This window comes from Cotesia glomerata, linkage group LG1 (genome assembly GCF_020080835.1).
Source record: "Cotesia glomerata isolate CgM1 linkage group LG1, MPM_Cglom_v2.3, whole genome shotgun sequence".
NCBI classification, from domain to species: domain Eukaryota; kingdom Metazoa; phylum Arthropoda; class Insecta; order Hymenoptera; family Braconidae; genus Cotesia; species Cotesia glomerata.
The window spans coordinates 32,133,231-32,159,745 of NC_058158.1; the positions used below are offsets into that span (position 1 = coordinate 32,133,231).

General features: G+C 28.7%; 4 protein-coding genes across 4 annotated transcripts; all 4 read left to right on the forward strand.

The window, feature by feature from the left end:
• The first annotated feature begins 410 nt into the window (after positions 1 to 410).
• On the forward strand, positions 411 to 1,947 carry LOC123268997 (ataxin-7-like protein 3). Its single transcript, XM_044734480.1, has 2 exons — positions 411 to 819; positions 908 to 1,947. The coding sequence occupies exons 1-2, from the start codon at positions 603 to 605 to the stop codon at positions 1,678 to 1,680; spliced, it is 990 nt and encodes a 329-aa protein (XP_044590415.1). The 5' UTR covers positions 411 to 602; the 3' UTR covers positions 1,681 to 1,947.
• A 456-nt stretch (positions 1,948 to 2,403) lies between these two features.
• Positions 2,404 to 3,900, forward strand: LOC123265846 (replication stress response regulator SDE2). The gene is made up of 2 exons (XM_044729787.1): positions 2,404 to 2,596; positions 3,111 to 3,900. The coding sequence occupies exons 1-2, from the start codon at positions 2,495 to 2,497 to the stop codon at positions 3,867 to 3,869; spliced, it is 861 nt and encodes a 286-aa protein (XP_044585722.1). The 5' UTR covers positions 2,404 to 2,494; the 3' UTR covers positions 3,870 to 3,900.
• A 194-nt stretch (positions 3,901 to 4,094) lies between these two features.
• Positions 4,095 to 6,645, forward strand: LOC123265854 (CLIP domain-containing serine protease 2-like). Its single transcript, XM_044729800.1, has 5 exons — positions 4,095 to 4,594; positions 4,804 to 5,041; positions 5,263 to 5,453; positions 5,655 to 5,753; positions 6,130 to 6,645. Exons 1-5 carry the CDS (start codon positions 4,531 to 4,533, stop codon positions 6,447 to 6,449), a joined length of 912 nt encoding a protein of 303 aa, XP_044585735.1. The 5' UTR covers positions 4,095 to 4,530; the 3' UTR covers positions 6,450 to 6,645.
• Positions 6,646 to 10,239: 3,594 nt separating this feature from the next.
• LOC123275114 (nucleolin-like) lies at positions 10,240 to 10,626 on the forward strand. Its single transcript, XM_044743037.1, has one exon. The coding sequence runs from the start codon at positions 10,240 to 10,242 to the stop codon at positions 10,624 to 10,626; it is 387 nt and encodes a 128-aa protein (XP_044598972.1).
• Positions 10,627 to 26,515: the final 15,889 nt, after the last annotated feature.

Here is a 26,515-nt window from a genome sequence, read left to right on the forward strand (position 1 = left end):
TAAACGTACCTTTAAATTTATAAAAATTATATTAAAATATATTTTTTTATAGAATTTTTAAACACAACTTTTTTGTTCTTCACTAAAATATCACTAAAGTATTTTCTTCAATTATGTAAATAAAATTGCACGACTCATGATTTTTTAATTTTAAATTTAATTTATATAATGAATAATAAATAAGCAAATTAATTATTTAAAAAATTTATTTTTAACTCCTTCCTGAAACAATATAAATATTGTAAATTGTAACATGAGTTGTTTATTTGCCGCACAATTATTAAAATTAAATTTTTATAATAAATTTTCACCGAAAAAACAAGTTGCTAGTGACATCTATGGAAAACTGATGGAACTCGAAGACGATTATTTCGAGGTAACGGTCACCTGGCGACTAGGCCAGATTACACCTAGACACACACCCATTTAGTTGTTTATAAACTGTCATATTAGAGAGGTTAAAAAATTATTGGAAACAACGAGTCACGTGAATCAGCTGATAAATTTTCCTATCATTAGTTAATTATTTAAAAATAATAAATATAAACAACCAAGATTCTAGATAATAACAGTGTTAAGTATTTAAAAATAATAAATTGAAAATGTCTGTGACGGAAGAAAAAGTTCAAGAGCTTGATAGGAGTTTTTTAGAATTTATGAGTAAGACTGATAATGTTGATCTTGCAACTAAAGAAATATATGACGATCTTTTGGACGAAGTATTAATGGGTTTTGTCTTTGATGTGCATCGTACCATAAAAACAGGTAGTTCGGATGTTGAAGAAGGTATCCCAGATGATGAGTCGTATGCTATAGTTGGTATGTTTTGATATTTGTTATATTTACTCATTATCTAAGTAAAATTTAATTTTATGAGTAATAAATTATTTATAATTTAATTATTTAGATTCACCGGGGTTGGATGTGTTTGGTCAGCATCCAATTAAAAAAACCCAAGAGTGCAACTGTCCGAATTGTGACCGAGGAGTCGCGGCATGCAGATTTGCAACTCACCTAGAAAAATGCATGGGAATGGGCCGGAACAGTTCGAGAATAGCGTCAAGAAGGATAGCCAATAGTTCGAAAGATATGAGTAATTTTAGCGGCATTGTCAGTGACGACGACGATGATGCTGATTGGAGTGTCGCCAATGACAAAAGAAAGCGCAGAAAAGATCGCAATGGGATTAAAAAATCAAAGCAGCCAAGAAACTCCCAAAAAAATGGTGACGCACAGTCTGGCGAGCTTCAGATGAGTAACGAAAATTCTCCGTCCAATTACGACAATATGTCATTAGAGGATAAACGAGCATTGCTGGGTCAAATATGCGGAGTTATTTCGGAGCATACAAAAAAACTCTGTACACGTTCTGTTCGCTGTCCTCAGCATTCTGACGATCAACGGAAAGAAATGAGAGCGAATTTGGAGCTCAGTGAAAGCACACGAATTAATCAAGATAATTTTCAGATAGACGTCGACATGTTTGATGAAAATGATGGACAGCAATTGCGAGAAACTCTTTCGAGATGGGAGTGCGAGGGCTCTAATCAGTCTAGTCCAGCTGATTCTGCGTCGACTACTTCTAATTCCTCGTTCACGAGAAAACGCGAGGGGAAATCTAAGGGCAAAGGCAAAGGCGGAAAACGAGACCGAGTGTCCCCTATTTCTCAAGGCGACTAATTCATTGATTATTTATATTCATATCATAGTTGTTAAGTTATTGTTTTATTGGTATGACTCTAAATAGCCTAGTTTGATAATTTATAAATAAAATTGATTGTAAATAATTATTTATTGGTCGGCGATAAAATAGTGTCAGGTTTTCATTTCATATGAAAATAATAATTATTGATTTTTATCAATACTAAGTATTGGAAGTAATTATGTGTTATATTAATAAACATTTGTAGATTAATCACTACCGCTAGTGTTATAGTTATATTAAACGTCATTTATAATGAATATTAATTTATGTATTTTGGTGAAAAGGGTTTCAATCATGAAAATTTTAGTTACATTCATTAAAATTAATTTTTTTTTTCTTCTATTTATACTGTAATTTATTTATACTTATTCTGCTGGATAAAATTAATTGATTACTTAACATTTTTTTTTTATTATCAAGATATTTAAGACGATCATAAAGTTGTATTCAAAGTTTATTTTTATATCTTACTGCTAATAAAAAGTTAAATCATTTGAAAAATTGAAAATTTTTTATTTTTAAAATAATTTTTCTTATTTTAAAATGTTTTTGTTTAAAAGTAAAATTTTAAATGGCAAAAAATTAATAAAAATTTTTAAACATTTTTTAATTTAGCGGGCTTTTTATTTATTGGTACAAGATGTTGAATATGGTATATTCCGCATTTGCTATAAGCTCTGTAAAATATGTAAGTATAGATATTTATTTACATTCACAAGCAATAAAATCATAATAAACAGTAAAAAGAGAATTTATTTGAAAGTTTCTATAAATAAAAATTAACTAAAAATGTTGGAAGTACAATTAGAAAGTGGAAATTGTTTATTAACAATTATAAACTATGATCAAGATATTTCTATAAGCAAAATATGGAGTGATATTGAAGATAAAGTAAGTATTTTGAAAATAACCTCAATTTCAAATCGTTTACAGAACGTATGTGACAATTAAATTAATTTTATTTATATATAATTAAATTTAGCTGTCACTTAACGATTTTTTAATTTTCTTTAACAAACAAATTTGTTCCAAAAATTTATTTCTAAAAAATTACATTTTTAATTTATTAAAATTTCTACATGTCAATTTTTTTTATAATTGTTTTTTTTTTTGCCGTAATTTATTTGTTAAAAAAATTCTTAAAATTATCAAATAATTGCTAAATAATACTAAAGTTAGCCGACGTTTTTAATTTTTTGATTTTTCTTCATTAATTAAATTAGAACAAAAAAATATTTTTTTAAAATTGCACTTATAGTTTTTCAAGTTTTTTACAAGTGACATTTTTTAAAAATTTTTTTTGAGCCAATTTTTTTAATAAAAAAAAATTTTTTAATTTTCAGATGTCGGTTAACTTAATTTTCATAATTGCTAAATTAATTTTCATTTTATTTATTTATTTTAGGGTATATCACAGAAAGATTTTTATATTTTGAGCAATGGACGTATTATCTATGACGACAACGTAATTATATCTGGAAACGTAAAAATAATTCCACGACTTCTTGGTGGTAAGGGAGGATTTGGTTCTATGCTGAGAGCAATTGGTGCTCAAATTGAGAAAACAACAAATCGCGAAGCATGCAGAGACTTGAGTGGTCGTAGACTGCGAGATATAAATGAAGAAAAGCGTCTAAAAACATGGATTGAAAAACAGGCATTGAGGGAAGAAGAAGCTGCTGAACGCAAGAAAAAGAAACTGCAACGACTCTGTGCTGAGCCTAAGCACGAGTTCAAGGACAAACATTATGAACACGAAAGGTCAGTGCTCGGCGAAAAAATTGATGACGCTGTCGAACAAGGTTTCAAAATCGCTGTTGTAAACAATTTGGAGTTAGAAGTGAAAAAAGTCAAGGTTGCTAAAGGGGTCAAGAGGAAAACTATTCTTGATGACGATGATAGTGATGATTCCGACGGGTCGGACAGTTTTGATAACGATGCTGATGTCAATCCGAAGAAAAAGTTGGCGTGTGAAAGTAATGATTCTTCTGCGGATAATAAACAGTCTAGTTCTTCAGATGAATCTAATGATAACAGTGATGAAAAATCAACAGAAGAAAGCAACGATTCATCCACAGTCGATAAATCTTCAGACGCTGATCAAGAAATTATAAATTCTGCCGTAGATTCATCGAAGGAATTAAAAGAAATATCTACGCAATAAATTGAATATTTTATTAAGCTAGAATTCTTATTTATTGTTTTTTTTTCTATTTCTACAATAACAATTGATTATAATTGAAAATGTATAATAGTTAAAAAAATTTCAAAGAACTAAAATGAAAATAAAGTAATTGTAAAACTGAAATATCTAAATGTAAATTAAAAAACAATCTAGTTGAAAATGACAATGTGCTAATATTTAAATTAAAAAAATTTTTTTTGATAAATTTTAATTTATAAGTATCAAAATAGCTTATTTAATTTTTGTATTTTTCTGTCACTGTCATATTAAGTCAAAGTTAAATAATTTTTGAATGCATTTTTAGAGAATTTTTGTTGAAAACGTTTTTTTATAGCATTATTTGTTGAATAAGAAAATGAATATAATATTTTTTAATAACAGACTAGCTCAGTTTTAAATTAACGAGGTTGTTATCTTGACATTTTAGTAGCAACAGAGCCAATTATTGATAGAATGCACTTTTATATTACTCTTTCGTAGTTGTATTGTTCTTAAGAAATGAGATAAGCTGACCTTGGTGCTAATGCGTTGAGATTTGAGCTACAGATTGAATGTAGTGTTCACTCAGTTATAAGCGTATTTGTACCATCAATTTTAAAAAATAATAATAAAATTATTTATTGTTTTACTTAGAAATAAAATGTACTGTCAAATTTATTTTTTTATCCATTGTATTATTCAGTTTGTGCTGTCTTGTAATACTGGTAAGCTGATTTATTGATTTACTTCCATAATTAAATTTAAAAAGTGAGTCATTTTATTTTTGGCTGAATCATTTGAATAAGTTTTTTATTTTTCAAGTAAAAATTAAAAACAATTTTCAATATAGTTTCGATAACAATATTTCATAATTAAAAGATATGTAATAGTGTTTTATTTTATTCTATTGGAACACAATTTGATCGAAACCAAGCTGATATCACGAAACACCCCAGTTGGATGCTTTTGGACCATGAAAAATGTGGAATATCGAATACCGATCGGATAATTGGTGGAAAAAATGCTTCATTGGGAATGTACCCATGGATTGCAAGAATTGGATACAGTAGTGATTTAACTGGGTCTGAAATTTCATATCGATGCGGTGGTACTTTAATTAATAAACTCTATGTTGTAACTGCGGCACATTGTGTCTCTAATTTACCTGGCAGGTATTGTTTATTTAATGTATCACAGTTTTTATTTTTAATTTATAATTTTTTAAAGACACTAAATTAATTGAAGACATGAATTATTGAAAGTGTTACTGTGAATTTCATTGTATTTAAATATTTTATTTTGTTAAATTGCATTTTTTCAAATATCAAATGTCTTCAATTATGAATACCATGCCTAAATTTTATCTATTGATTAAAAATTATTACTGAATTAGCTTCAGAGTAACGGGAATAAGATTAGGTGAACATAATTCGGAGACTAATCCAGATTGTGAAAATGGTTACTGTTCGGAACCTGTTCAAGACTTTAAACCTATTCAAATGCTAGTTCATAAGCGATACAACATACCGCATTTTAAAAATGATATTGCTTTAATCAGATTAGACCGACCTGTAGATTATAATGGTTTGTATTATTATTATTTTTTTTATTGATTGCGTAATTATCAGACTTTTAATCCGTACAAATTTTTAATTTTTTTTTTTTTTTTAAACAAAAAATCAACTTTGTCTCTTTTATTTTCATTTGCACAAAATATTTATTTCATAAAAAAAAAAAATATTTGTTTTACTCATATTACTTTTATTAAATTACTTGTCGATGCAGGATTTGTGATGCCTATATGTATGCCCGTTGGAGAATTATTAGATAAAAATCTGACAGGAGGAATAGCTGAAACTGCGGGATGGGGAATTTTCGACATCGGTAATTACTCAAAATATTTTTACTTTGATTTACAACTTTTGTGTAATAAAATTTTTTTATAACAAATAATAGAGTAGATATACATTTTCTGTATGCTTCAATTAAATTATTGAGTTTGTTAAAATAATTACTCGATACATAAAACTCTATCCACGAAACAAATTTTTGATGCAGAATGAATGAATATCTGTTTCAATCAAAAATTAAACCAATTTTATTAAACAACAGTTCCTTAAAAAAAATATCCTATTCATTTATTAATGTGAAAAAATAAATATTTTTGTTTTAGTATATATTTGCAAATATTCAATTTGTTTTAATTATAAAAACTGAAAAAATAGATATCGATAACTAAAAAATATTTTATAATTGACAGACCATCCAAAATCGAGTGTGATTCTACAGACAATAAAATTACCGATTTTGGAGACGTACATGTGTGTAAATGCTTTCAAAAATCAAGCTCAAGTTGACGAATTGCAATTGTGTGTTGGTGGTAAAGTTGGCCAGGACTCCTGTACTGGTGATAGCGGCGGTCCACTAATGAAAGTCGAAGCTCTAAATGATATTCCTAAATATTATTTAATTGGTATTGTGTCCTTTGGAGCTAAACATTGTGGACAATCTCCGATGCCTGCTGTGTACACTAGACTTACACGCTACCTGATTTGGATTTTAGAAAATATCTCACCTTAATAAAAGTTATTAAATTTATACTTAGATAAAAATTTATTCGATTTATAATTTTTTTAGTTTATAAATAAATTTAAAATAATTTGCAGTCTACTCAGAAATACAATTTGATAAAGTTATAGGGTGTTATTTTCAAGGTATTACAAAAAATACAAAAAAAAAATTTAGTATTTTAGTTTACAGAGTAAAGTAAATCCTACTAGATATATATATTTAAATAAAAATTGTTATTTAGTGTTGTGATGAGATTGATTTTATTTGCAACTAAGATACACTTAATACATATAAAAAAAAAAAACATTTTTTAAAGTTATTGAAAATAAATTTGCTATTGGAAATTTAATAAAACGAGATAGAAAAAATTATGATGGCAACGCTACTAATTTTGTAGAAAAGGAAAACACTACTAATTTTCTTGAAAAAGAAAATCTCTAAGGATTTTAAAAATGAATCAAGACATGGATTTTAACGAGAAAATTTTTTTAAAAATAAATTTAGATTTTTTTTTCGTAGAATAAGGATAATAATTATAAGTGATGTCATAATTTTAAAATAAAAATAAATATAGATAAGATGATTAAAAAATGGTAGAGTAGCCGACATGTCTTCGGAAGGTTCTGGGTTCGAATCCCAGTCTGAGCTATCTAATAATTTTTTCTCGCATATTCTATAAACTCACATTAAGATGATCCTCTCCACATACCTTTCTCAATCCTTTCCTACCAATATCCTGTTACGTGAATGTGGAACGCTTCACGTAATAATTACCGTAACTCCTATTCTTTCCCGCTTCACAGCATTATTTATATTTGTAAAAATGTACTACTCGGCTTCGCCTCGGCCAACAATTATATGTGATCTGAGACATTTCTTACTTTACTTCCCTAGGTGTGTAATATACTATTCAGTAACGTTACCCGAGATGACGGATCCAAAAAATTTTACTTTATTTTAAAATTAGTATATTACATACTCGGCTTTGCCTCGGCCAACAATTACATGTGATCACTTATTAATGTAAAATTTTAAATCAAAATCAATAACATGAAAAACGATAAATTAATATTAAAATCGAGAAAAATTGTAAGAATAAATTTAAAAAAATAATTGTTTTTCATAATAAAGTATATATTGAAGAATATTATCTGTCGGCAATAGTTAAAAATAAAAGGGAGTAATCAAATTCCGGCTGCTTGAGGCATATCGCCCACGATCGATACATCAATTAATTTGCAAAAGGGGCACCTGGCCTGATACGTTGGTAGCCCTCATCTGATTCACCCTAGTTTGGCCTTAGCTACTTTAATATATCAACGATCCGGCCTGTAACTTTTAATTATCGGAACTATGCATAAAAAACTCCTATATCCCCCACTCGCCAACAATTAAGTGTTGTTAGGCGAAGCCTCTGTTTTTATTGCTTCGTTGAGCGAGCGTTAGTTATTTTGTGGCTTCTACTCACTCTATACAATTATATCGCTTGTCATGTTTTATTAATTTCATTGACAGGTATGCTCAAATTTCCAGCCGAATTTTTCATTGCTGCAATATGCAATCGGCTTTTTAAAAAATTCATTTATAGTAATAGTCTAGTCAACAAGTTCAAAAACGTGAAAAATAGAGATAAAGGTCCTAAAAATATGAGCGATGGCTCATTCGATTCGGAATCACCTCTAGAAAAATGTTTTTGAAGGATTTTGGTGCAGGTAAAAAATTGCAATTGTTATTAACAAAATAAGATGGAAAAAAAACGATATTTCGTTTTTTGTTAATAACTCGAAAAATATTAATATTTAAGCAATTTTGAAAAAGCCCGTTAAAGAGGAGAAAATTTCAAGAAAAAGTCCGTACTCCCGGAACTCTATCTCCATTATTTATAATTTTAATTTGACGTTGAAAATAGGGCTCCGCGCGGCTGTTACGGCATGCGCGCGCCGCCGCTAAAGAGAGCTCAGCAATAAAAATAATTTTTTTATAACATAAAATGTGATTTTAAAAATTTGAAAAAATTCTAGTATCTTCTTAACACTTGAAAGAATCGAGCCGCGAAGAAAAAAAAGTTTAATCACTATTTTTGAAAAAGTTATCTAATTGTTAACTAACAAATTTTTTCCCAATCTCCGTTGGCATAAACAATGGGATAAAAGGTATAAATAATTGGCCTATAAATTTTAAACTTCGTGGAGCCCTTTTGATATATATACTTTATAAGATCCTGCGATAAATTTTCATTAAAGTTTATTAATTTGTTAATTATGATTTTTATAACTATTGAAAAATTAAAATCTAAAAAAGTTGATAAAAATTTTTTTCAACTAATATTTAGCTATGCCTGTTTTCACATTAAGCAATGGCAGTAATTAATATAGGTTATGAATTTTTACGTAATTTGTTTATAAAATTGTTTTAAACAAATAGAAATTCAATATTTTTGAAAAATTTTTTTTGCTATTTGGTTGTCCACAAAAATTATGATTTTTAAAAAAAAAATTTTTTCTTAATTTTAATTTTTAATTATTTAAAAACGATTTTTTCGTATTTCGATTGTTTAAACAATTAGTTAAGAAAAAATTTTGCTTTTAAAAATCATAATTTACACTTTTAAATAGTTTGGCAAAAAAAAAATTTTTTTTATTAATTATTTAATTGTTTATTAGTTTAACAATTTGTTATAAACAAATATTGACCAACGTTATATTTTTTTCTGAAGCAGAAAAAATTATAAAAACAACCATATATAAAAAGTTCCAAAAATTTTCTTTTATTTATTATAATTAATTTTAATATCATACGGTACGGTAATTATCGCCACTACTTGATTTGTCAATTAAAAAATTGATATATCTTTTAAACTATCAGAGATACGATAAAGGACATTCAGGTCTTTTTTATAGAGAATGAATTTTTCTTTACGAAATAAAATTTCTCCAGAGGTAAAGTTTACTGAAGATATGCCAATTCCGCGAAATAAAGACTTCTTCCTTTCAAATCTAAAAAATAAGTCGAGATTTGTTGAGTATCTAATTAATTATTTACAACAAAAAGATAGCTTCACTGTTTCCCAAGCAATTGAAGATGCGGATGTATTGATAGTACATACAGCAATAGAACTAACACAGAAGTTCGATAAAAAAGTTATCGTGGTAGGCACAGATGTGGATTTGGCTGCAATGATTATCGATTTAGCACCTAGTGACAAATATATAGCTATGTGGAAGCCAAAGATTTTAAAAACACCAGATGTAATTTACGAAGCTGATAAAAACGCTAAATTTAAGAATTTGTTACTATTTAGCCATGCTTTCACCGGGTGTGATACAGTAAGTTCCATCTTTAGAAAAGGTAAACACAGCTTACTGGAATGCATCCAGAAAGACCCAATTTTGAAACAGGAAGTAGAAAAGTTTTATAACTCTCAATCGTCAGTCAGCGAGATAAAAGAAGCTGGAGAGCGAGTTATGCTGAAAGTATTTGCAGCTAAAGAAGATACGATTAACCAGTGCAGAATCGAACGCTTCTCAACTGGTGTCACAAACTCTACCGCAGTAAATTTGGCAACTTTACCACCAACAGCTTCTGCTACACATCAACATTCTTTAAGAGCTTATTATCAAGTGCAGACATGGCTTGGTAATTTAAAAAATCCTGAAGATTGGGGATGGCAGAAAACAGAAACTCTCTTTCTACCGATTAGAACCACAGAACCTTTGGCACCAATAGATTTACTGAAACTGGTACACTGCAGCTGCTCGACTTCAAATTGCAGCAAAAATTGTAGTTGCAAAAAGCTGGGATGAAGTGTACTAGAGCATGTAAAGAATGTAAAGGGGAGAGCTGTTCAAATGCTACTGACCTGGTTCAACTTACTGAAAACGCCAACGAAGATGAAGAAGATGATGATGATGATTTTGATTATATTTCGGAAAAAGAGTTAAAAAAGCGAAATACAAAACGATTAGCTTACGAGAAATTCAAACGATCGATCTATGGATTAGATGATACTGATTCAGAAGAAGAAGAAGAAGAAGAAGAAGAAGAAGAAGGAGAAAAGGAAGAAGAAGATCAAATAGAAGAGGATAATGCAGTTGAAGAAACGGTGGAAGTCTCTCGGACTTCTAACGTTGATGAGCCAAGTACTTCACGAATTTCTCCTTTGAAAAAAAGAAAACGTCAAATATAAAATAAAAACCGTAAAAACTATTTGCAATACTGTAAAGGATAAAAATAAAGATAATAAATGTAATCGAACAAATTTTATTATTATTCAACCACCTTAATTCATTATTATAAAAAATCTTATATACTTTAACCGAAAAAAAGTTATTTTTTAAATAGATTAATAAAATAGTATAAAATAAAAACAAGAAATTTGGGATGAAAATTACAATAAATAAGTAGAATCTCGATGAAAAGTCTATTAAACTGTTTAGGAAATCACGGGAACAATTTTAAATAATATACACAAAAAGAATTTTGATTTTTGAAATAATAAAATAGAATACATTTATGTTCAACGGAGCTCCAGTCAAATGAACACCAAACACAGTAAGTATATTGTTTAAACAATTAGCAATAAAAGTATGATTAACAATTAATATGTTAGAAAATTAATCCCTTAACAAAATTGTTTGAAGGTTTTTGCTGTATCTGCATAATTTAACAAGTTAAAGATCACAAAAGATACGAAAAAGTCAAAAAAAATACAGAATTTTTATAAACAAATGCATGTAATAGCTAATAAACAATAGATACGAACTTGATCTTAGATCCATCTGAAAGAAAAATTCATTCTCTATAAAAGACCTGAATGTCCTTTATCGTATCTCTGATAGTTTAAAAGATATATCAATTTTTAATTGACAAATCAAGTAGTGGCGATAATTACCGTACCGTATGATATTAAAATTAATTATAATAAATAAAAAGAAAATTTTTTGGAACTTTTTATATATGGCTGTTTTATAATTTTTCTGCTTCAGAAAAAAAATATAACGTTGGTCAATATTTGTTTATAACAAATTGTTAAACTAATAAACAATTAAATAACTAATAAAAAAAATTTTTTTTTTGCCAAACTATTTAAAAGTGTAAATTATGATTTTTAAAAGCAAAATTTTTCTTAACTAATTGTTTAAACAATCGAAATATGAAACAACCGCTTTTAAACCATCAAAAATTAAAATTAAGAAAAATTTTTTTTTTAAAAATCATAATTTTTGTGGACAACCAAATAGCAAAAAAAATTTTTCAAAAATATTGAATTTCTCTATTTGTTTAAAACAATTTTATAAACAAATTACGTAAAAATTCATAACCTATATTAATTACTGCCATTGCTTAATGTGAAAACAGGCATAGCTAAATATTAGTTGAAAAAAATTTTTATCAACTTTTTTAGATTTTTAATTTTTCAATAGTTATAAAAATCATAATTAACAAATTAATAAACTTTAATGAAAATTTATCGCAGGATCTTATAAAGTATATATATCAAAAGGGCTCCACGAAGTTTAAAATTTATAGGCCAATTATTTATACCTTTTATCCCATTGTTTATGCCAACGGAGATTGGGAAAAAATTTGTTAGTTAACAATTAGATAACTTTTCAAAAATGGTGATTAAACTTTTTTCTTCGCGGCTCGATTCTTTCAAGTGTTAAGAAGATACTAGAATTTTTCAAATTTTTAAAATCACATTTTATGTTATAAAAATTATTTTTATTGCTGAGCTCTCTTTAGCGGCGGCGCGCGCATGCCATGGCACAACCGCGCGGAGCCTATTTTCAACGTCAAATTAAAATTATAAATAATGGAGATAGAGTTCCGGGAGTACGGACTTTTTTCTTGGAAATTTTCTCCTCTTTAACGGGCTTTTTTCAAAATTGCTTAAATATTAATATTTTTCGAGTTATTAACAAAAAACGAAATATCGTTTTTTTTCCATCTTATTTTGTTAATAACAATTGCAATTTTTTACCTGCACCAAAATCCTTCAAAAACATTTTTCTAGAGGTGATTCCGAATCGAATGAGCCATCGCTCATATTTTTAGGACCTTTATCTCTATTTTTCACGTTTTTGAACTTGTTGACTAGACTATAAGATAAGTTATCTGTAAAAGATTGAACCGTAGGTATGTGAAAAAATCAAACAGCGGTTATATACATATAAATAACTTGTAGCTTTAACAGCAATCTTATCTTTGGAGTTTCATGAATCAGGAGTTAACTGCGTGCGTTAACTGGAGAATTTCCAGTGCAAATTACAACATTACATTAGTGAACAATGTATGATGAGGGATCTCTTACAAGAGGTAAAGTTAGGGTCATAAGGGCTCCTTGATATAAGCTCGAGTCGGCTGGATGAGATCGTTATTATGACGCTCGTTCGTAATAACCGTCTTTAGGTGTTGGCTTGCCTGTTTTAAGAATATACCACGGAGAATGAATCGTGGTGCTGGCACATTACTGAACTATTATTGTAACGAGGTCCTTTTTAGTCACGTTCCATGTTTTACCGACTCATAACACTTTGAAAGAACAGTTTTGGTCATCAGACACGTGCTTCTTCTTCAGTCTTTATATACAAAGATCATCATTTTATACATTATTTTCTTATTTATTTATAAATAAAAATCCTCTTCAATATTACCAGTAAATTATTATTAACCTTTTTGAAATATTTTATATAAAATTAATCTAACGCAAAAGGAGAAAATAAAACTTTTACTTGAAGATTTGAATCAAAAAGTTGTTGAAGAAAGCTGAAATTATTTTCAATAAAAAAATGCATTTTTTTTTACTAAGAAAATATTTTACAAATATGTCAAGATTTGAAACTTTTATCAATTGGTATTCGACGGATTTAGTTAAAGACTTGCTTTCCTGTTTTTGACTAAGTGTGTGTTGATCATTATTAGGTATAATTATTTTGTTCAATCTTTCAAAATGCTCATTAATATTAAAGAGAACGCTTGTGTTTTTTCAAATATTTATATACCGATAACTAAATTGAAATATTACCATTAAAGCAACGTAACTATCGTTAATTCACCAATTAGTGTAATCGTAAAACACGCAATTTATCAACTGAAATAACCAGACTCTTAAATAAACGACCGGATTATTTGATTTTTAATACCGCAATAATAATTTTAAGTATATAATGTATATACAATACCCGAACCGAAGATAATGGCATCAGGGTGCAATACATATAAATTTGAAGTAACAGCAAAGCAGTTAGTGTTGGCGTATATTAACTCGCGCAAGCGCGTTAAGTTATTAGAGAATCAATTACTTGTTCCTATTGTTTATGATGACCCCGAGGCTCTTCTTGGCACTTTTGCTCTCTCCTCACATCGATATCTACTGTCGTTTAAAGACTAACGTTTTAACGATCTCTACTTTTTCTGCTTTGCTTTTTTTCCCATTAACATTTTGTTAAATAATATTTTCATGATGATGTATTGTAGTTTGTTTTATTTCTTCCTTGCTCTGCTCTTCACCTTTCATTCGAAGTCTCCTCGAGTTTATTTTATTATAGTTTTTTTTTTACATTAAAAATGTGTAGTACTTTCGCGGTGTAAGTTATTTTGATTTTACGATCTTTTCAAAATTTTTACCATTAAATTATAAATAGGTTTAAAATTTTCGATATAATCTATAACACAGAGATAGTATTCTACTTGGGACCTTAAAAAAAAATTATATATTTTTTTCACTGCTTGCCAACTCTCTAAAATAAAATTAGTGAAATTTCACAAAATCACAGTGAAACTTCACTAATTCTTGCAGTTGAATTCGAGCAACTTATAATTAGTGAAAATTCACTAAATGATTCAGTGAAAAAAGAAAACACTAATTGATCAGCGAAAATAAAATACACTAATCAACAAATGAAAATATATTTCACTAATTTATAAATGAAAACAAAAGTCACTAATTCATTTGTAAAAGTAATGTTCACTAATTTAATAGTGACATTACTGGTCACTAATTCATTAGTTGTTTCAAACTATTGACAGAAATAGTGAAAATCATTATTTACATTAATAGAATTTACTATTTTATTCATTATTACGGTTTAGCAGAATTTACCAATTTACCAGTCAAAAGTTATATTCAAATAAAAATATTTTTTTTGTTTTAAAAAAAAAAAAGAAAAAAAAAATTAATTTCATCAAATTTTATTAACTTGTCTCATCATCTATTACATAATTACAAGTTGCAGCATTATTTTCAGTTACTACGGAATTACATATCGATACTGCCATTCTAATACGTCGTATCCCACATTTATAAAATTTTACAGCAGACGGTAAAAACAGTTAATTTTTAACATTGATTAAATGGGATTCAACGGATGAAAATATTTATTTAAAAATAGTTATTAAACTATTAGACCTTTAAATTTTTAATATGATTTGCATAATATTGTTGTGATTCTATTTTTTAAAAAAATTGAATATGTCAAATTTTGTGGGATACGACGTATTAGAATGGCAGTATCGATATGTCATTGTTAAGATTATTGTGGAAACTATTCTCACTTTCATTTGATTTTAATGAATTACATATAGTTGCGTGAATAGCTGATATAACATTTTTAGGTTCTACTCCCATTTTAAAAATATAAGAATCGATTAAATTACAAAAATTAATCAATTCTTTAGGATACTCCAAATTGAACACATAATAACATTTATAGAGTAAATTAAATGCAAATATTGGTTCCATTTTTCTATCCACTTCGATGAACCATTCATTGCCTTGTATAAATGAACTAGTTCCAAATTGTCCCGATTCCATTATTATATACGGTTGAATACTATCTTTAGTGCTCGCCCTTATACTTCTTCGGAAAAATTTTTTAAATTTGTCCCTTCCTAGAAATATTAGAAATAATTATAGGGTTAAATAATATACGATTATAAAATTGAAAAAAATTTTTATGCATCTTACCGGCATAATTCTAATTAGAGATTGATTGGGAAACTTGCTCAAGAATACTTTCAAAATTCTATTATCAATAGGGCCAGGAAGTTGGCGTTTTTTATTTATTCAAATTTCAGGTTAAACATATGAATACTCATTTAAACAACTGCGAAAGTCCTGGCCCTAATTATCAATATTGTTTATAGGTCGTATCATAAATTACAGATGAAATTGCTAATAAAAATTATATAATTTTAACTCACTTCTAAAAACTGCGATAGTCTCTTCGGTCACAACTGATTCTAATTTTGAACACAATTCTTCAACAGTTAATTTAGCGTACTCTTGCATATCAATTATTTGAATCAATATTTTTTCCTTAAATATTTAAACTTGAACTTGAACTTTAAATTTCTAAACTCAAATTTTAACCGTCTTACTTGTAAGAAAGATCAGTTAAAACTGTTGAAGTAACGAAAGAATCGTATAAGGAAAGAAAATTGAAGGAGTTTTTACTATTTTACTATTGTAATTTTTACTAAATAAAATAGTAACGGTGGACTATACTTCTCATTTAGTAATTTTTACGATCTACTATTGTAAATTTTATCCAACAAATAAGACTAGTAATATCGTATTTTTTCATGAATAAATAGTATTTTTTCTTCTAAAATATTTCACAATTAATAGTAATAAAAGTATAGTCCAGCTTTACGATAGTTGTATCGTAAATTTTCCCAGAAATTTTTTCCCGTGTAGATCATACGACTACAATATTCTGATACTACACTGTTTATGTCTCTGTTTATACAAAAGCATACTCAAACTAAAAAGGAAAACTTATTCGGCACGAGACTGTTTAACAGAATATTTTATCCAAAAGTGTTTATTTAAGTGTCGAATTTCTTGAACTGAAGAACGCCAAACAGCATGCCTGCTACATAATCTTATGATTTATAATATAGCAACCTTGAAGTAAATGGTGCTATATGTAGTTAAGAGTGGTTACGATTTTTTTTACTTATTTTTTGAGTTAAAAATTGACAAATGAGTCGACTATATAATTAACAGATACCAATGTTTTATAATATATAAGTGATATGTGATATCACTAAAATCAGTGAAAACTTGACTAAATTTGAATTTGAAATGTAAAATATAAAAATATATTAGCATACAATGAAATTTACGACTAAATTGGGAAAAATAAAATTACAGGTAATTTTAGTGAGAAATTCATTGACTGCATCGTAGTTTTCAACTTTTAATTAGCGATATAAAATAATACTCGAAAATTAGTGGATTCCACTAATAATTTAAGTGGAAGCGCTATTAAATCAGTGAAAAAAGGAATCACAAATAATATCAGTGTATTATTTCTTAACAATTTCTGAAGTCACTATTAAATTAGTGAACATTGAAGTCATTAATACAATCAGTGACAAAATCACTGACAACCGAGTAGAAACAACTGCGTAATTAGTGAATTCTAAAACCACTAGTAGAATTAGTGACAAAGTAACTGCTAATTGATCAAAAATACTTTTGAATTAGTGAAATTTAAAATCACTAATTGAGGTAGTGAAAAGTCCACTGATTAATCTAGTAAAATCACTAATTTTACAGTGAAAAAATTTTCACTACCTGAATTAGTGAAAATTTCACTAATTTTATTTTAGAGAGAACGAAAAAATAGTAAAATTCAAATTTTTTTTTTAAACCTCAGTTCAGTTGAGCGCTATAGGTGTACAGAAGATGTGATAGTAGTGGTAGAACATTATGAGCATAAAAAAGTAATTTTGACATAAACGAATTGATATAAAATTAAAAAAAAAAATTTTTTTTCACTATATTTACTTTCGAATAATAAAAGTGAAGAATTTTAAAAAATATCGATTTATAAGTAGCTTTAAAGTGTAGCACTACTCTATATTATAAATTGAATTAAAGAAAAGGAAAAATTAGAAAACGGAGAAGAAAAAATAAGCTTTAGAACCATGTGTATTTTCTGACTCAACTTGACAAGTTAGAAAATAGAAAAACTTTTCAAAAGTTGTGTCCTGAAGATAAATGAAATAGTAATATTTCTATGAAATTTACTGATAATAACAATTTATTGCAAATTAACTTAGCTATTTAAAATCTCATTATAAAATTGTTTTACAATATTTTTAATGGGTAGATAATCAATTAATGATAATAATTTGAATATAATAATAATAATAATAATAATAATATTACGAATAGTATATAAATTGTATGAGAATAAACAAATAAAAATAAACATTGGTAAGAACATATACCTCAGGCATATAAAAAAATCGATAGAAGAGAGATAGGTGTTAAAACACGGCAATTAACAACAAGAATGACTGCAGAGAAGGACGAGAACGACGGGGACCACCTTCTCAGGCACTCGCTCGCGGTTAGGTGGTAAGATTTACTGCTGAACCTACGCGTATTTATGAACTACGCCTTTTACCTCCCTTGCCAAGCACGCACTTACTGTCTTTTCTTATACATATTGCCTTTACTCAACTCCGAATAACCAAGAAAGATTATTATTTTATACTTATGTTTATGTATGACGCTGAAAGTGTAAAAGAAGAAGCATCGGTGATCACAATTTGGTATCAAGAACAACTTTCATTACAATTGTTTTATGTTAAAAACAAGATATGTTAAACACATTATAAAATATATGCATAATATATAAATATATATTTATGGAGTTTATTCTCGCCACTAATTTATTTGATTAAATATTTTTTGAGCTAAGTAATAAAACTGTCTACTTTATTAAGTCGGGATAGAATAAAATCTTTTGATTAAAAATTTTTTAGTTTTGTGCAACGTTTTTTGATAATGCGCTTATGTTAGTGGTTGTGTATACGAATTAGGAAGTGTATAAAGAATCTGTACTGCAAGCGATAATTTGATTGGACAGGATAATGAGATAGTCGTTACAGTAATACGTATGAGGGGAGTGCACGTGTCGTAGTATACGGTAATGCTCTCACGCGTCATCATCCCCCCGGTGCCTTGTATACTGGCTCCATTACACATTGTTAATGTAACCACGCGAGAAAACAAAATATCTAAATGTCTAATGCGAAACAACGGCACGTGCGATCTCACGTTTCTACAAAAAGTGTCATAGAGCTGGATTTTAAATTTCCTATTATGTGAGCTGATGTTGATGATACTTTATAATTAGGTTTGGGTATCCGATAAATGGGAAATTATTCCTACATTTTTGTTATTTATTAAATTATTTATCCAAGAAAATTTTAGAATTAAACATTTATGAACAGACTAAGGAATTTGTCAATAAAATTGTAATTTTTCCTTAAATTACTCAAGTATGATTTAAGAAATTTTTCCTTAAATTAATTATAAAAAATATTGAGAATAATTATTTTCTACATAAAATAAAATATGTAAGCAATATAGAGCAGATTTGTCGTACATGTTTCTTCTTTGAAAATTTTTTTATCCTTAAGAAATTACTTCTATGTTTGATACTTTCTTTGTCAAAAAACTGACAGTTATCTTTTTAGAATATTTATAATTAAAAAAAAAAGATCTTTTTTCTTCAATACATTAAATTATATTTAAATTAAGATTTCGATAAAGTATATTTTTATCTTTCAATTCATTCCTTCCACACATTTGTCTCATCACCTGGACATTTTCATTTCAGTAGTAGGCTTGTCTCCTTTTTATTTATCACTCAGCTTGTTTTATTTTTCGTTCGTCCATCGTCTGCATTCATGAAGGAGCCTTTAGAGATTTCACAGCCTCATCTGTAGCCCAAGATATTTGGATGGGCTACATCACAGACAGGAGTATGGTACATATATCTATATATCCACCTATATAATATATACATATATATTTATACATACAACGAGAATGAGGGAGCTCGATCATAAGTATATACAGAGAAGGAAAACAAAAAGTGAGAGAAAGAAAAAGTGCATGGTGGTGGCCTGGCGAGTGGTAAGGGCTCACGTTACCTTTGGTGTGGCCAGGTGTCCGGTTACCCCGACCTCATCTTCCTCTCGGTGCCTCCGCGAGTTTGCCACCACCGCGCAATGTCCACGCGATATATATACGTAGTACTCTTATTCCTTCTTTCCTTCGTAACAGCTTGGGCATCTTTTTCCTGAAGAGCCTTTAGTCCTTCGACGAATCGTCTAGAATTGGCTGCTAATTTTTTTTCGACATTTTTTCTATTCCTTAAAGTATCCATTAACTCGCTTTATTCACTTTTGCGCTTTTTTGCCACCCACGAATTTTAAAAACAAATTTATCTTTCTTCTGCTTCAATTTTCTTACACTCAAGTTGGTCAATATTTTTTGCTAAATCCATACTAAGATTTATTTTGCACGCCTCAAAAAATATGGAACAATAGTCGAAATTAAAATATATTAAATCTTATAGTTTTTGAACTACAACCTTTTAAAGAGATGCTCTTATCTTTAAATATATTTTTTACAAAATTATACTGTTATAAAATTTGCTGCAGTTCTCATTCGATTACAAATCATCCTATCGATTTGATTTTCTTTAATTTTTTTCAGTACTCAATTCTCCGGACAATAACCTTTAACATGTTTAGAATGTACACGGAGAGAAATTTTCTATAAACATTACCGTTAAATTCACTGTAATCGTTTGACATAATGCGGCCCTTTTATTTATTACTTTTTTAAAAATAAAAATTACGAAAAAATTCATTTATTTTGTGGTAGACTTCGTAAAATTTACAGTTGACTATTCAAATTTGTTGAAAAAAAAGTTAAAAATTATCTTACTTACCGAAAAATGATTAAGTTGTGCCATTCTTCCCACGTTTCCTGTAAATTTAACGGTCATTTTTACAGAAAATTTCTTTCAGTGAACGTTTAGATTTTCCAATTCTTAAAAAAAGAGCATTCAAGGCGTGCTTTTTTAGATTTTCCATAGTTTTAAAGATTTATTAAGCAATATAGTGAGTGTATCGTATGTATGCATGTGTTGATTATAATCACGAGAGAAAGAGAGTTGGCATATTATATATTCGCAATGGTATACAGGTAATTCAATCCTTATGTCGAGTGGGTATGCGTCCAATCGTCACATCCACGCGCCACATCGACGCATATACAATGTACAATACAATTATACAACACATCTACATAAGTATGTAGTATTCTGCAGGTAAATGGAATAAGTACATGGATAAAATGCAGAGTAAAAAGCACCGAGTCGTAGACGTTGTAGAATAGAAGTTTGACTTGTATACCCATCTCTCTTATTCTCTCTCGTCCGCCCTCTAGTCTTCCGTGTGTTCTGTAACTTCAGGGTGGCGTCATGCTCGAGACGCTTCCGGTGTTGTATTACGTCGAGTATTTTCTCCCTCCGAAATTTGCTCTTTACTTGTCCTGTCTTCTAGCGGTGGACGTAGCGGTGGTTATAACGTCGACGACGACGTGATATGGAAAGGACTCGGTGCATGGATGAAAAAAGAATAAAAATTTGGACATCGTACGTATATGCATGACGGTAATCCAAGGAAGATGATCAGAGAAAAGAGTTTGTGTTTTATATTATTTTTAAAATGTTCAAGTGACATTATAAAAAATCATACTTCGGATTAGAAAAATTTGATTAAAAAAATTACAAATTTCCTGGAGCGGGACTTTTTCAAAATTTTTAAACTTCAAAGTCTTTTTCTGCGTGTCGAATCAATGTCAAGTTTATTGGTAGCGCGCGACTAAAAAATTAGTTAGCGTGTAAACAAAAGACCGTTTGATAGTTTTGTTTGGTAATGGAAGAAAAATGAGTCGAAGGGACTAACGAGCCAGCTCTCACTCTGTAAGTTATGAACGATAAATTTGCAGCAGCACGCGGGGTCTTTATCGTGTCTGGAGAATCGGGAGGTTCGTCGATGTGGGCGGGCGATGAACACCAAGGCCACATAAACTCAACGTGGTGCCCGATGTCCAACGCATGTACTACCTAAACTAAACCTGCTGCTATATGCCCCGTCATTTGTTCCTCTTGTTTATATTTATTTTTATTTGGTGTTATGTTTACCATTTTAAATTATTTCTTCCCATTTCCGTCCTCTTATCGTTCTAATGATAACTCTTTCTTTCTTTTTCTTCTTTTTTAAACTAAAAATTACACCTGTGTGAAAATATAAATTCTTAAGAAGTATGGAATTAAGGATAAAACTCTTAAGAATTAAGTAATAAAATTATTAGCTCAGTTTAATAGTTTGAAACTAAGGAATCGTTCAAAGATAAAGAATTGTGGACTTCAAAATTTTTCGAAAAGAAATTATTAAAAAAATAATTTTTCAATTGTTTTTCTTGCAATACAGTATAAAAAGTTGATTTTTGTTCTAAAACTTAAGATCTCAGTCAGACTTAACTCTCTTGTAATGAGAAAATGCAGCGATCATGCGCTTTCTGTCGGAGACTTTTGGTACTACTTTCGGTCGAAAAATTATATAAGAGCTTATATAAGCCTTGGTCGTATATTTCCTTATTAAAAATTTTTTTTGCCGGTCTTATGTAATGACAATATCATCCAATTATTGTTTGATCCCTGTTAAATTATATTTATTTTTTTTGTTAAGCTAGTAATTACAATACAAAAAGTAATGGCTAAAATTGGGGGGTTTAAATTCACGTAAATAATAGACATGTTTACAAATTAGATACTAATGTCAATGTAATTTTATGTCCAAATGTAAATGCGTGGGTAGGAGTAATAAAATTAAAGGATGCATATCCTGATCGTTTATGAACTAAATTTGATTTTTGAAACATGGTTAACGCTGCGGTTAAACACGCGTGTCTCACGCACCCATTATAAGTCAGGAATAAAAATAATAAGTTAAAAAAAGAAGAAAAGCAAGTAATAATAAAAATTAAAAATAAAAAGAGAAGATCGAGCGTGTTTTTCCCGGTTTGAGAGTGTGGGAGTCACGAGATGGCCACCTGTCCAAGTGTGGTATGCACCGATAGCATCGAAGCAGAGCCAACAGAACGAACGCCCAACACTAAGCAACGACAAGGGCGGTAACTCACCCCGACAAATTATAGACCGGTCTGACACGACGACTCGAGTCTCTCGACCCCTCACACTAGATACTTTGTATCTCTTTCTCTCTTCTTCTTTCTTTAGTTAAAGTCCACGAGGTCGTAACTTTCAGGCTCCCTTCTCACTCACACTCGCGATTTTATCTTTCTGTTTTGCTTTGACTTTTACACTTGGGAATGTACGTAATATCCATCGAAATGAATTTTATAGCAAGCCTTTCGTTTTCTTACCTTTTTTACCAATATTTATTTATGAAGAAGTAATTTCAATTATTTTTTTTTTTATAGTATAAAAGGAATGTATTTCATTATCAGATTATAGAGTGAGAGCTGGACAAATGTTTGCTGATATCAGTGATAAACATCTTAAATATATTTGATTATTAAATAAGTTTTGCTGATTCTGATAATTTTATTATTTTTATTTTTTTATATGAATAAATATTGTCGAGTTAATTTAAATAAAAATGGGTATCATTGATATTTTTTGTCTTACAAATTGTATTCAATTAGGATATATAACTATTTAAAGGAATTAATGACGGATGTTTTTATTTTATGACTGTACCATCAACTAATGCAAAAATGACATCATTTTAATGAATATAATTCGAAACAATTTAGGAGTAAATGCTGTTTTTAAATGATTTTAACTAAGTAACAACATAATTAATTTAAAGAAAACAAATTATGGCTATTAAAAATGGATTAAGCTGGTAGCAGCTTAAATAAGTTATTTAACTTTAACTGATTTTTGGAAAATTTCGAAGTTTTTTTCACATACGAGCAGATTTATCCAACATCGTTGCAAATTTCATCAGCTATCATAAACGTTTTTTGGCGAAAATAGATGTATGTTTGTCTGTATGCTTTCATACATATATGTTTCCTTAAAAAATTCCATTGTTCATAATTTTCAAGAATAAAAAACAAAACATATCGGTTATCAATAGGAAATAATTGATTGGAATGATTAATTTAATTTTCTATAAAAATTTTGAATTAATTTTTTTATTTGGAGATGGAACATATTTCTTATCAATTTTAATCTGATTTTTCAATATCAACATTTCTTTTAGGTTTTTATTACTCTTGAAAATAATTTATAAAAATTAAGTCATCATCAGCAACATAAAGTTTGTATTCAGTGTTTAGATTTGATAACTATTTATTCAGTTCTCAAAATTCTATCACGTATAATTCTATAACATAGATAAAAATAATGAATTACTTGCATGCATTTATTGCACAAGTATACTAAGAACTCTTGAGAGTAGTTCTTCAAACAACTCCTATCCTTCATCATACCAGTTTATCTTCAAAAGTTAACGTCATCTTTTAATAACGCGCGAAATTCGATCTCTGATTAGAATTGCAATAGAATAAACAAGCTGACGTATGTTATATTTTTTAATCATTATCTTTGTTCCACGGTCAATAATTCTGCAAAATCGCATGCTACTGTGAATTGGAATACTGTTTAAGAGACACAGATATTCAGAAAACAAAGGTTAGTTTTTTATATTCATATTTTCCAGGTACAAAAATAAAACAATATAAATACGGGAAACTACATGTTGAAAAAATTCATAAACGTGACTGTCGAGTGGTCGAATATCGAAAAAAATGTCTCAAATACGATCATACTATCTTCGTGTGCGACAGAATCGATGATGTCGGTAATTTGATACATCAAGAGCGTTAGTATTCATGTCCCGCAGACGGCTTCCATACAGACATCCCAAAGGGAAAATAGAGAACGCAACTTCGATCATACACAATACTCATATACAGCTATTTTATCATATTATAATCATAATATATACACACGTATAAGCATGGTAATGCAAAATGCATTAAAAAACATATTATTACTGTATTATTATTGATCATTAATTCAGTATTTATATTTATTAAATATGATTTATTGACTTTGAAAGTTTGCATCACTTTAGTCGAAACTTTAGCAAAAAACAGCTGTTAAATTGAAATAAACTTGATAACAAAGTTTTTTTTGTTGTCTAAAAAGTTCGAGTTTTAAAAATCTTAGGTAAACTACTTTCTAATTTTCCAATCTAAATTATTGTAAAAAAAATTTTTATTATTAGAATAATTAAATCTTATGAATTTTAATAAGATAATCATCATCAATACTAATATAATGAATTCACTTTGGAATTAATTACGTGAATTCATATCGAATGAAAAAATGTTTCACTGAAAAGTTTGAAAAAGAAAGTTGAAGATTTTTTTTAAGTTTTAAGAAATTCTACATATATGTTAGAATTGCCAATAGAGCTCCAAATTTGGTTACATAAAAAATAGTTGCCGTGAAATTAATTATTCTGAAATAAAAATCATCATTTTAAATTTAAGTAGTGCAGATTTTTATCATGGCTGTACGAGAGTAATAAAAAAAAAATAAATTGACAGCTTGTTTAATCTAATTTAATGTCGAGGTGACAAAGAATTACTTATCCTAAATAGAGTAACAAGACACAAAGAACAAAACAATCGCGATAGAAATTCCCCTGTGGCTAGGTGGTGCAGAAAACTCGGAAGTGACTTACTTCTTGAGGTTTCGGTTTTCAACGAATGGTGTATCTGCACTCATGGGGATCGAGATGATCTCATTACAAAAGGGTGTGCGACAATAAATGGATATAACTTTCCCATCATATACATACAAAGTTATACAGCAGGATAATAACTGAATTCTCCAGTACCATTCAATGTGGGTGAAAAATCGTTAAACTTGCAAAATAAAGACAAAAAAATAATGGCAAGTTCGTTTCGCATTGGTCCCTGGTTTCCATGGATGCCTCTACCACGGAGTGAAAATCGATCTGCTCGTCGCACGGCTTCTGTCAGCGTTACGGAGCATGCGAAATGCGGGCACTGTTTTGCTCTGACTTCCATTTTGTTTTTAGATATATATTTATAATTGTAGAAACGTATCATAGTTCTAACGGTGGAAAACATAATTAATCACTAAAAAAAAAAAATCACCCCATTTTTGATTTTTTGACATTGACGTATTAAATTTTTTCGTTTACTCTCTATTAAATGATGTTTATTTTTATTATCAAATCGCAGAAAAAAAAACAATCAAAAAGAATGTTAATCACTATTCAAAACTAATTTTTTTGAGCCAAAGTAAAGTTACACATATTTGTGTTATATGGTATAATTTTTTTTTAAAACTAAATGTTATTTTTCTCATCACTAAATGTGAATCAAAAAGAACTTTTAATTTGTTTAAGAAATCTTATTTAAGTTTTGATCCATTATAAAATTATTTTCCTTTACTCAAAATTTATTTCAATTAAAATTTACAAAAATAACTTTTTATGTGAATAATTTTTAGCTCACGTTTCAATTGCAGAAGCTATTACTTATTGAATAATACTACCATGTAGCATGTCAAGATCGAATAGTATAACCGTAATGTTTATTTATTTTTCTTTCTTCCTAACTATCTACAATATTTTTCAACTATAACGCTATATTTAGAAACAAACTGCATATAGTTAAAATTTATTTCTATCAAAAACAATTTTTAGTAATTTCTTTTATAAAAGGTAACGCTATATCATCACTTTATCACTAATCGGCAAATAGCAGAACCCGAGTAAAAATGAAATTATTATTTTTTACGGAAAAATAATAAATTTCATTCGACCGCCGCACCACCGCTGCACGACCGCCGTTTGGCGGACTATTACGCCGCACGCTAGAAATTTACTCCCCCTAGCATCGCCGCACCACCGCTGCACCACCGCAGCACCAATGCTAAGTCATACCTACAATTTCACAAAAAATGGTATCATAATTAATTTATCACGCAATAATATTAATAAATAATGCGACTAGAAATATTAATGTAAGACCTATTGATCAACCTCCTTTTAATCAAATGCCTAATATTTAAAAAAAAAATGTTTTTAAATCAGGCCAAAGCACCGCGAAATTATTGATTTTTTTAGTCGTATTGTTGATGTAGATTTTTAATTTCGTCCTCGGGTTGCACAGAAGC

Bases quoted from the DNA above. Each gene is read 5' to 3' on its own strand.
- LOC123268997 (XM_044734480.1), top strand. From the start codon at position 603: ATGTCTGTGACGGAAGAAAAAGTTCAAGAGCTTGATAGGAGTTTTTTA. The intron at 820-907 runs GTATGTTTTGAT...TTAATTATTTAG, and splicing joins TGAGTCGTATGCTATAGTTG to ATTCACCGGGGTTGGATGTG.
- LOC123265846 (XM_044729787.1), top strand. From the start codon at position 2,495: ATGTTGGAAGTACAATTAGAAAGTGGAAATTGTTTATTAACAATTATA. The intron at 2,597-3,110 runs GTAAGTATTTTG...TATTTATTTTAG, and splicing joins GGAGTGATATTGAAGATAAA to GGTATATCACAGAAAGATTT.
- LOC123275114 (XM_044743037.1), top strand. From the start codon at position 10,240: ATGAAGTGTACTAGAGCATGTAAAGAATGTAAAGGGGAGAGCTGTTCA.
- LOC123265854 (XM_044729800.1), top strand. From the start codon at position 4,531: ATGTACTGTCAAATTTATTTTTTTATCCATTGTATTATTCAGTTTGTG. The intron at 5,042-5,262 runs GTATTGTTTATT...TTACTGAATTAG, and splicing joins GTCTCTAATTTACCTGGCAG to CTTCAGAGTAACGGGAATAA. The intron at 5,754-6,129 runs GTAATTACTCAA...TATAATTGACAG, and splicing joins ATGGGGAATTTTCGACATCG to ACCATCCAAAATCGAGTGTG.